Genomic DNA, 12,283 nt, shown 5'->3' with positions numbered 1-12,283 from the left:
GTGTTGGCTTTTCATCATGGCAGTAGAAGCAGCAGTTTCCTGATTGCAGAAGAATTAGCAACTCCCTTGGTGGCCTGGTTCTGTGGTATAGCTTTGGAAGTTGTTCTCAAAAGCTCAATTTAGAGTCAGTCCTCTTGATAATTCTGTAAGCCACTTAATGTCTGGCAATAAATCTTGTCCTGCCTAAACTAATCAGGGTGAATTCTGTTCTCTGCAACTGAACCTTAACTAACACAGGAGGGAAGTCCTTAAGGGATAACTGAGTTAAGTAGAAATAAAAAGATGTCATCATAATGATAGTAAGATCTTTAAGTAAGCCATTTTTCATGTTTATTATAACAGATTTATAACATTTATTTTTATAAAGACAAGTAAAGCCACCTCATAACATTTAATGTATAAGGTATAATGCACTGGTTCAGTGTGACACAACTATGTAAAATTTTAAATATTAAGAACAATCCATTTGCTTAACAAGGTAGCAACTACAAAACTATGTGTTCAGCTTATTTCTCCTTCAGACTCAGAAAATAAATGTCTCTTTAACTTGCATTTATAATATTTCTGCAACTCAAAAATCTCTTTAGGTATTCAATTTTAATTAATCTAGGCTAAAATACAATACTAAGTAATCTTCAATATTTTGATTTTAAAGTCATATCAAACATTAACATATGATCTTAAGGAAGTATCTTTTTTGTAAATACAATTGACAAATATTCAACAAAGTATGTGCAATAGTGCCTCTGTATATAAGCATAGAACCTTGGGTTTTTAGAGCTACTGTAGTGTAATTGAACAATCACTGCTTAATAGCTGATGTGTGATAGTTCACATATAAACTGCTCACTCTAAAACATGTACATGTTTCAGGCAAATCATTTCTGAGAAAAGGCACAGATGCTTATTTACCAACTATCTCTTTAAGTGGTAATCTCCTTGAAAAGATGAGGTTGACAAAATAATTTTAAAGACACCACTAGTAAGTGTTTGGCCAAGCCAATTTGTAAAATTTTCAAAAAGTCAACTTGAAAATTCTTGAATCTCTCTGAAAATCTCTCTTGAAAATATTCTTGAATATTCCGTGCTGATGAGGCCCTCTGTGTTAGGCCCTGTTCATGGTGGAATCTTGCCAAAGGCTCACTATACCAATTCTTTTCCAAAAACGGAGACTTCTTGGGTCATTCTAAAGGATGTCTGCCCTTTCACTGTTTCAAATCTGAAAAGACAAAAGGCTTTAAAACCAAAGTCTTTTTTTGAAGAAAGAAGTTCCAGTGGATGGCTTCTTCCCATAATTTCCTAAGTCAACTGATTAATAAATTGCTCTTGTCAGAAACAGCACAGAAGACTGGACGAGTGAGTGTGTGTGTTTTCTTTAAAGTGCTAACAAAACCCATTATCTCTAAATGAACTTTCATCGTAATGACTGAAATATAAGCAGCATAAAGTATATAGAAATTAGACATCTAAATCAGATTGATCACGACTTTTTAGACAGATGCCGGAAACTCTATACATCATCTTAATGATCATTACACACAACTACAGGCACAACTTGGATGTTGCAGGTTCAGTTCTGGATCACCTCAATAAAAGTGAGTACTGCAATACAGCGAGTCACATGAATTTTCTGGTTTCCCAGGGCATATAAAAATTATGTTTGACACTACAGTATAGTGTATTAAGTGTGCAATACCATTATGTTTAACAAAACAATTAAACACTGCTTAATTAAAACTGCTGTATTGCTAAAAAGTGCTAACCATCACCTGAGCCCTCAGTGAGTCTAACAGTAACATCACAGATCACTGATCACAGACCATCGTAACAAATATAACAATAATGAAAAAGTTTCCAACATTGCAAGAATTAACAAAATGTGACAGATGCAAAGTGAGCAAATGCTATTGGAAAATTGGCACTGATAGACTTGCTCAATGCAGGGTTGCCATGAGCCTTCAGTTTTCAATAAAACTAGTATCTGTGAAAAGCAATAAAGCAAGGTGCGATAAAACAAGGTATGCCTGTATCCTTTATGAATTTGCCAGACTGATAGAATCATTCAGTCTCTCTAATGTAACTTAAAATACGACTGGTGAGAATCCCAAATCTGAAACTAGAACCGAAGCAGTCATAAGTACTCTTAGACAAATGCCACAAACAGCAGTGCTCAGAATTTCAAGTAATTTTTCAGTCTAATGAGAGATCTTATACACAGCTAATTGTACTGTGCGTTAATCCTTCTGAAGTGGCTGGCTTTAGACAGCTCCAATCCAAATCCAATATTGTTCTTCCTTATATCAGCCCAGAGTTTTGATTTCTTTATTTTCATCAGTAACAGAGCTAGAAGTGTGAGTCAGCAGCTTCTGAACTGCTCAGGTAGGGAGAATGTAGAAGTTACTTAAAAACCATTTATTATCAGAAGACTGAATGAGATTAACTTTAAAAAGTTAATATTATTTCAGTTAGATAACTTGAAAATGAGATTCCCATATGGCAATCTTCTAGATAATTGATTAAGGCTATAGACCTAAGAGCCTGCTTTCTAAAGCATTCTAACAGAACTGGGGCAATTTGGAAAGTAGGATTTATCAATATGACAAGTCAGCATCACTAATATGCAAACATAACACCACATTTTCAAAAATCATTAGTAATTCATATGTAAAAAGCAGCACAAACTAGTAATTTCCTTACTAAAAGTGGGGTGGTGGTGCCCTCTGGTGGCAATATTTAGCATACTCCCCGATATTGCTCATCTTGTGAAATATAAAAAGTGTATTTGTATTAGAGAATATCAAAATTGAGTATTACCACAAAGGAATGAATCATTGTGCTTCCAAGTACCTTTTTTTAAAACTTCAAACACATTGGTAACAAGATAAATCCTTGATCTCTACTCCCAGGAATCAAGCTGACAGCTACAAGAACCTTGGTAAACTTGTCTATAATAGGCAATTCCTGTTAAGAGACTTGCATCTTGGTTCTAGAACTTAGTTGAGAGGTTTTTGCATTTTCTAGTTTAGCTTTTACATCTATGGGTTTCTCAAAAAACTTTACCAATGCTGGTTCATTCAACAAAGATGCAAGAATCTGTTCAAATGCAAATGACCACTGAGGGTCTTCCCTGAGAGAGGAGGGCTCTTTCTCCAAGTGACTCTCTCTTCGCCCCTCACTGGATCCTCCGGAAGCACCGACTGCACTAGAGAGTCCTTTGGCTGATGACTGAGGGCTTTGTAGTTTTCTTCCCACTTCTTCCATCCTGAGCAAAAGGCTGGTTACAACAGCAATGGCCTGATACAATGACTCTTCATCAGGGTCCTCATGAAATAAGTTATATAGAGTCTTTGAAAACTGGATAAATTGTGACTAGAAGACACAAGTTAGAAAAATCACACGATATTAGATTTAGCAAATATAAAGAGAACTTAGAAGTGAATAGTCTTCTATTAAGAATTTGTACCATATAACCTTCACCACGGAAGTTATAAGAACTGATGATTAATCCCCAAATAAATCTTGGTTCTAGAAAGATGGGTATGAACCATGAAAGAAAATTCCACTAAGCCTTCTCATTTATTGCCTAATAATAGAAAATCATATACATATATTACATATACAATAATTCCTGGACAATATCTGCCAACATTCCTTCAGTGTTAAGTGGTATTTCTGACTAGGCAAAGTCTCACATTTCCTTACATGGAAATCATTCATTCATTAACCAATCTTATTGAACAGATTGGGAATGAGTTCCCCTGATCTCCCCAAAAAGACAGAGTGGGCAGCACAACTAGGATGACTTAAATTTAAGGAAGAATGTTTGGGGACCTATCTAGTACAAGGTAGCTCTAAGGAAGGAGCCCATTTGGCCATGTTTCTCTTTAAAGGCTAAGGTGGAGCCCAAGTAGAGAAATAAACTGGACTGTCTGCTAGTTGACCCTAGATATTTCTAGAAGCTATTTGTCAATTAAGAAAAAAAATTATTCCAACACAAAAGTCCTATAAATCAATCATCCTACTAGAAAGGGTTATCTATAAATAAAAAGCAAATAAAAAGATATAAAAATATATGGTACCAAACTTTTAAGTTTTATTTCTCTTTCTTCCTTAGTCTGTAGTACTGTTTGTTTATTAGAAATTTAGAATAAATATATCATGTTGATTAATTATTTAAAAAGTACGTACTCAACTATCAAATTAGCCCATCGAGAAAAACTAAATTATTTCATATTTCTCATTTTGGTAAAGTTGTGGGAATCCTCAGTATCTACACCAAAAGATTTTAATTAAAAAATTTAATTTAAAAACCTGTTTTGAAACTCTAGATGCATTTGTGTTTAAAGAAGAAAATAATTTAAAAATTTACTCCCATTCTTTTATGCTCATCTGAAACTTACAGAGAGAATACAAAAATTATTTATTTTTATAACAGCATGTTAGCTATTTTATTTTAGATCTGGATACACCCACATTCATTAAAAAAAATCTCACAAGAAAACAAGGATTTTTCTTTGAAAATACTATACCTGATTCATTCTTGGTAAATCCTTAATGTTTTCTTCTTTTTTTAAAAGCTCATCTTGCCACTGACTTAGATATGCTTGAATATCAACTTTTCCTTTTCCTGAATGAGGGGAATAAAACCATTTCATAATGAAAATTCAACTATATTTTCCTAATACCCGAAAAGAACAATTATGATTGAAAGATATTTCATTGAGATATAAAACTCTACTTTTGTTTTACTCCAGAATTTGATCTGACTAAACTTTTTATTTCACTCATTGACTCTCAAAATACATACTCCACTTCCATTCAACCAAAACCTACTTTTGAAAGGTTGGGGACTAGGGAAGATGTGAGTAGAGAGGGAGAATACATTTTAGATTAAACAGTGCACCCTGGCTTGATGATGTAAAGCTCATGTAGACTTTCTCATGCATCCCACTAAGTTTAAAATAGGTTGGTTCTATATGATGTTCTTAATATGCAGATACCAAAGTGGTCTATGGTGGCTCTTTTTCAAAAATTCAAAACAGTACTTATTCATTCATTTCTTTGAATAGTTTAATTATAATGTTATTAATGTGACTTTATTACTAATAATTTAGATCTCTTGAAAAACTAGGATATACTGAACAACCTGGTGAAGTTGGCATATTTAAACAGATCTTCAGCAATTCCTTATTTTTAACTAAATATTACTCAAAAACACAGGAAGAATGATGGACTTCTGGAGAACAATCTGACAGCCTCTATCAAAATATTAAATATGCACATTCTTTGTGACCCAGCATTCTCATACCTCTATTAATTTATCCTATCCTAAAGAAACAGGTACAAAATTATCCTAAAATGTAAGTATAAAAATGTTTGTTGGAGCATACATTGCAGTATAATTAATTGGAAACAACCTAAATGTTCATCAATATTGAGCTAGTTACTGAAATAATTGATGGTACAACCAAATAGTGGAATACTCTGTACCCATCAAAAAGACAGATCCAAATGTACTGACATGAAAAGATGTTCTTGATATACCATAAAATCAAAAGAGCAAATTGCAGAAGAGTTTTTATGAAATGTTTCTTTTTTTAAAAAAGAGAGAGATGTCTACTTATATTTGTTTATACATAGAAACAGGTCTAGAAAAAATATGGACGAAATGTTTTCATGTTTACTTCAGGGTGAGGTTGGGGGCGGGTATGAGGATTTCAGTACATTTAAATTTCTTTTATAAAGATTACCTATTACTTATGTAATTAAAGTAAATATTTTCAGAATAATAAAATTAAATTAATATGGGTCATATATTATTATATTTTCTATAACTTCTAAGACTATCAAGAGAAGAAAGAATAAATTGTGAAACTAACACAAAGGAACTGAAAAAGCTCTCAGGACAAATCAATAGACTTTAAAGGGAATCCATGTTTCCCTTTTGTGTAGTTAACCCTATTTACAAAAACAGTAACTTAAACTAAATGATAACTCCTAGATCATATACCTTTTTCAGGGCTTTTTTTTACTGATTCTGCTTCCTTCTCCTTTGCAGGCTTGGAAACTAGAGGAAAAGAGGACAATCACATTTTGTAAAATATGTAACAAATACCTTTTGAAAATAAAATAATATCTTATATAAAGACTTATAAGCACGTGTTATTTTCTTCAATTCAGCAAACCAATTATAGCTAATCTGACCTCCTATCATTAGAAGACAAAGTATTAAGAACTTTTACAAGAACACTGAGGAAAAATCCGTATGAAAAAAAATCTTAGAAGGAAATATATCAAATATTTATTGGTATACATTAATAAATAAATACAATTTATTTCTAGGTGGTATGTGGTTATTTTCTTCCTTATGATTTTCTTCAAATTAAATTGTATTACTTCAGTGGGGAGGGTATAGTCCAAGTGGTAGAGCGCATGCTTAGCATGCATGAGGTCCTGGGTTCAATCCCTAGTACCACCATTAAAAAAAAAAAGAATTAAAAAAAATTGTATTACTTCTACTACTAGGATAAAAACATACCGGAAGTGAAAAGCCTGAGCTACTAGTCCTGACTGTGGTAAAACCTCACTGAAAAATCTTGCACAAGTCATGTCTCCTTTCTGGGCCTCAAGTGCCCTCTACATAATTAAGGGACTTGACTAGATGATTGGTAAAGGTCTCTTCGAACTTAATGTTCAAACACTAACATAGAGTAATCATAAACATACATTAAAAAAGACATTCTTCTATAAGACATTCATATTTATGAAAAAGGAGCAAGAGACACAAAAATAAGCTTGTAATACTTCTCAATTATGTCTTGAGACAGACTCATCCCTGTCTCCCATACCTACAGTGATTTATATTAAGTATTCACTGTTTGAATAATAGCTATGATCTTCAATCATCAAAGATTCTATTGTCTTCATTGCATTTTAACAAAGCATGAAGAACAGTCAGATACATTTTAGAAATTTATGCTACAAAGGTAGAAATAAAATGCATTTTCTTTCTAATTCTCCAATAAGTAAGAAATTCCATAAATCACAACCCAAAATGTAGTTTAGTTAACCAGCCAAATATTCATGGCATACTTACCATGCATTTAGGGCTGGGCTAAGTGCTATGACAGCACAAAAGAAGTATAAGGTATAATTAACCCAAATTTTACTAGTGGTAGCTGGGTAAAGAATATTTAAGCCAGGAAGATCTCTGAGAGACTAGCCATCACAACAGATACATTTTAAACAGATATTTACCATGGAGCTGACTGAAATAAAGTAATTCTTCCTTGGAAAGTTCATCGCACTTTGAGGGGTCCTTAGACTTGACTTCAGTATAAGCTGAAAACAGATAACCCAAATCACATTTATAACAATAAGAGACAGAAACAAGCCCTATAATGGGTCGATTAAATTTGGGGGCAGAGAATTAAACAAAGGGTCCCTGTAAAAGAAAGACATACGTGAAGAAATGTGGAAGTGGTACAACTCTACTGTATAGCAAATAATAAGGAGTATTTGAGTACTTTGAGTTCTATTATTTCTCCAAATTACTTGATTTTTAAATAGTTTTTCAAGAGCCATTACAAGTTGAAATAAAAAAAATCTGGCATTTGGAAATCTCTGAAAACGTGGCCTCAGTCATTTGAAAACATCTTTAGTAATAAAGAAAACATGAAGTTGACTGCTCTAACAGTGTTTTTCTATTTTTGATCCTTCTACGGAAAGTAAATTCATCCACGGCAATATCAGACATTCTAATGACAATTTGACTTGACAATGCAAAGTTCTTCATAATTAAATTTTTTGGTTTGTCCTTTGTTTTTAATGCTGTTTGTGATTTGAGTTTGTGAAGGGCTAAAGACGGCTTTTAGATTTTTGGTCTGGTAAAGAATAGTTCCCAGCTATCCTTGGAAGATTCTAAAAGAGAACCCACATGTACTTTTATACAAATTATGAAGTGTTTTGTTGTTGTTGTTGTTTTGGTGAATTACCCTATCTAAGCTAAAAGGTACTTTTGCAATGTTCCTTTAAAGCCTAAGACTGTTTTCCCAAAATATGGATTGGTCTGGGAAAGGCAGCCAAGGCAGCCTCTTAACGTCAGAGGGAAACAAAGTGGAAGGCTGTGGTAACATTAAAGCAGTATGGCAGTGTGATTGAAAAACGTTGATCGCCATATCGGTAAACAAAGATGTTGCAGCCATCAAGCCATCACACTGCAGCCGCCCTGACGGTAAGCCCTGAGGGAATACAGGATGGGAGGCACAGGATACTGGCCTTAGATAGCAAAGGAATGATTTCAACCAGCCCAGACTCTTGCATTTTCCCATACAGGGAAAAGCGCTAAGTCATTAACTTGAGATGTCCAGTTCTCTTTAATTACCAGTGATCTTTTGATGTTCTGACTACCTGGTCTTTGTGGCAAAAACTCCTACAGATCCTGGCTCCTCCCCTACCTCTTCGGAGCCGTCTCTAAGAGTGATCTGAGAGGCCACCTCCCAGGCATGAAGTCCTCAGAAAGTCTGCTGAATAAAACACAACTCTCAACTTTTAAGTTGTGGATTTTGTTTTTTTCAGTCGACAGTAGAATAGAAAGAAAGAAATCTGAGCTTGGAGTCAGACCTCAGTTTGAATCCCAGGTACACAATTTATTAGCGATGTAATCTTCAGCAATTAATTTAATCTTTCAGACTCTTAGTTTCTTTATTGTCAAAATTCAAAGAATAATACCACCTTTCAAGGGTATCATGAGAATGAAATAAAAGAATGCATGCCAAGCAAATGCCTCGACAGAGCAAGTGCTCAATAAATGTTAGCTTTTATTGTTTCCTTTTCCAAATTTTTAATATCCCTGCTGCCTGGTCTCATTTTTCTGAATAATCTGTAGCATTTCACAAGTTCGGCAATTTGTCTAAAGTTAAATTCTACTCTCAAATGACAATAACAATAATAAAAATTCAACATTATACCAATATTCAAATAATAGATAGTTCTTATACACAAACTATTTATCATTAAATTGACTGACCACTAACAGGAAGGAAACTTGTTGAAACAATCTGTTGTACAGAATCTCTTCCACAGGTTTCAGCACAACTATTTATCAGCAAAAATATTGGTAATATGATTCATGGGCCACAATGAAGCAATGATCTTATATCATTTGGAAAATTATATTATTTGTTAAAATGGAATGATACCTGTAATTATACTGGTTAAAATGGAGTCAATTCCTGTACATGACAAACAACTGTTAAACTCTTACCTGGAGGAATATGCAGCTTAAAAAGCAACTTAAGCTTCTCAGTAAAACTTCCATTGTACATTATGTCTGTTCAATAAAATTAAATTGCAAATAATCACATATCCAAAGAACATTCAGTCAATTCCAGCAACATAGATTAATTAAGATACAGACACTAGCCAGGAGTTAGAATTCAGTTACTTAAGCTAACAGTTGAACTACCCCTCAGCCAGATTCTTTCCTTGAAGTATGTAAGCAAAATACCCTTTATCAGAGGGAAAAAATTAAATGGTCTCCTGCTGAACTCTCCCACAACCTCAACCTAATATTATTTTTTTTCTTTTGACTGAGGCCTTATGTTTCATTTGAAGAGAGAACTCCTCTTCAAGGGGCAATCCCTGATAAGAAAGCATGCTAGGGTGTCTGGAAAAGCAAAGGAATGATATATCTGGTGGACTATCTACAGGAACAGAATGTTCCTTGAGTATTTCTCTATCACTCTTCTAGGCTATGTGGTTGGATTTTCACTGAGGGGTAATGTGCCCAAGTGTGGGAAAATCAGGACATTCTCTTCCTTCATGTTAGCCACTAAAACACCCAACAGCTTGCTTTTCTGGGTGGTTTGGGGCAAAATACCAAGATACTTAGATTTAGCAACAAACATACAAAATGGTCCAGTTATTGCTAAAGCTGGAGACAATGTAAATTAGGCTGATAAAATCTAAGTTGGCAGTAATAGGCAGCACTAATTATTTCTAGAGGTATTCTTATTTTTTTGCTTTAAAAAAGAAAATTATTGGACATAATCCTACCAATTGCAGAGGAGAATTCTTTGAAGTTTATAAGGCAATCAGAGTTTTCATCCAACAGTCTGAATGTCCATAAAGCTAGTGAGTCTCTGTTTGCAGAATGAGCCCAGGGACTCAACAAGTGATACAACACTCTGAACTGCTGGCAGTCAATCTGATACTGTTCCAAATATGGCAGACTGGGATCATGGTGCTTCAATACTGGAGAACTCAAACACCAATAATAAGAAAAAAACAACTGTTTCTATTTAAAAAAAATGGAAAAAGGAAAGTCATTAAATCAGAAAAAGTAACTTCATAAGATTTTTTTTTCTTTTAAATATGTCTACTAAAATAATTCTAAACCAAATAGTTGAGTGGCTGTGGTAAAGTTTTGCTAAGAGTATTATTTTTGATTTAAAGAAGGAAAATAGTACCTTAAAGATGACATAAAGTTCATCCAATTCATGAAGGCTCAATTTCACATCTTGTGAAACAACACGCAACTTTAAAAAGATTAAAAGCAATTTAGAATTTAACACTTTAGTATAGAAATTTTATACAAAAAAGGCAGAGTACAGTAGGGATGGACTATTCAATAAATGGTATTCAAATAATGGGCTATGTCAGTTGCAAAAAAAAAATCATTAGAGTCCTATATCACACTATAAACAAAATATATACTTTAGGTGTATTAAAGATCTAAATGTTAAAAAAAAAGCAATACCAGTACTATAAGCCAATATGAGAAAGTATGTTTACAAATTGTATAATTTTATATTGGGAAGGCTTTGCTAAGTTTGACATGAAACCCACACAACATGTAAGAAAAAAGAGATTTGACTACATAAAAATTTGAAACTTATATACTCTGAAATACACCGTCAAAAAGATGAAAGAAACAACAAGACTGAGGGGAAATATTAGCCACAAATATAACTGACAAATAATTAATACCACTAATATACAAAGAGCTCCTAAAGATCAGTAAGAAAAATACAACCTCATAGAAAAATGGGCAAATGCTAAAAATAAGCCACTAAGAAAAAAAATGAAAAAGGTTAATAAACATATGTGATCAATGAAATTACAAGGTGAGATTTAAGTTTTTTTATCTATCGAACTGGCCCAAATTAAAAGATTTTTAATATGTGATGTTAGTGGGAGTGCAGGGATAAGGGCATTCTTACACACTGTTGGTGGGATTATAATTTGATACAAATCTTTTGGGTTTTTTCCACTTTATTTATTTAGTGTTTGCTTTTCTTTGGGGGGTAATTAGGTATTAATTTATTTTTTGGAGGTGCCTGGGATTGAACCCAGGACCTTATACCATCCCCCAATACAAATCTTCTGAAGGATAATTTAGCAGAACCTACTAATTTTTAAATGGGCACACACTTTGAACCAGCTGCCATTTCCAGGGATCTACCTTACAGAAATATTCTTACAAATGTGTAAGATTAGATATACAGCTGACCCTTGAACAACATGGGGGTTGAGGGGCACTGACCTTCAGCACAATCAAAAATCTGCGTATAACTTTACAGTTGGCCCTCCATATCCATGGTTCCACATCTACATATTCAACCAACCATGGATCTTGTAGTACTGTAATACATGTTTACTCAAGCAAATCCACATGTAGGTGAACCTGTGCAGTTCAAACCCATGTTGTTTAGATAAGGTATTACTTGTAAGAGTGCAAAAAGTGAAAGAGAGAGAGATACTAAATCCATATTAACAAGGAATAGTTAGGTATAAGACCTCCATACTGTGGTAGACTATTCAGTGCATTAAGAAAAGTGAGATATTGAATGATATGCAATGACCGTGAGATATTTCTGAGTGAAAAAACTTGCAGAACAAGGTAACTGATACGATATTTTAAAAATTATATTGCCCCCCCCACATACACATTTAGGTCTATAGGTGTTTAGAAAAAATATCTGGAAGGATACGTGCAAAATCATTTTAATATTGGTTACTCCTGGGGTAGAAAACTTTTACTTTTTTACATTTCTATAATGTTTGAATTATTTACAGTAAGCACGTATTACTTTGGTATCTTTTTTTAAAGTTAATATATAAAAACGATAAACAAGGGAGCTCTATGGTAACTCTCTCACAGTAACATCACTGAATTATTTAATTGCCATCTAAACCTGGAATCTTCAGAAATGTTAATTTTCCCAGCTTTGTATCTCTGAGGACTTGATCTTTAAGCCAGTAGGTTTACAAAAACAATCCA

At 33.6% G+C, this 12,283-nt stretch overlaps 1 protein-coding gene across 1 annotated transcript in view; it reads right to left on the bottom strand.

The window, feature by feature from the left end:
* Positions 1 to 300: 300 nt before the first annotated feature.
* The window catches only part of TBC1D8B (TBC1 domain family member 8B), a 54,581-nt gene continuing 42,598 nt past the window's right edge, over positions 301 to 12,283 (bottom strand). Inside the window, exons 15-21 of the mRNA XM_006214174.4 lie at positions 10,470 to 10,538; positions 10,057 to 10,297; positions 9,266 to 9,331; positions 7,258 to 7,341; positions 6,011 to 6,067; positions 4,530 to 4,627; positions 301 to 3,369 (exon numbers count right to left, since the gene is read on the bottom strand). Of these exons, the coding sequence (XP_006214236.1) occupies positions 2,965 to 3,369; positions 4,530 to 4,627; positions 6,011 to 6,067; positions 7,258 to 7,341; positions 9,266 to 9,331; positions 10,057 to 10,297; positions 10,470 to 10,538 (1,020 nt within the window). The 3' untranslated portion in view covers positions 301 to 2,964. The remainder of the gene's footprint in view (positions 3,370 to 4,529; positions 4,628 to 6,010; positions 6,068 to 7,257; positions 7,342 to 9,265; positions 9,332 to 10,056; positions 10,298 to 10,469; positions 10,539 to 12,283) is intronic.

This window comes from Vicugna pacos, unplaced genomic scaffold (assembly GCF_048564905.1).
Source record: "Vicugna pacos unplaced genomic scaffold, VicPac4 scaffold_76, whole genome shotgun sequence".
Lineage (NCBI taxonomy): Eukaryota > Metazoa > Chordata > Mammalia > Artiodactyla > Camelidae > Vicugna > Vicugna pacos.
This window is presented reverse-complemented; position numbering and strand designations above follow the sequence as displayed.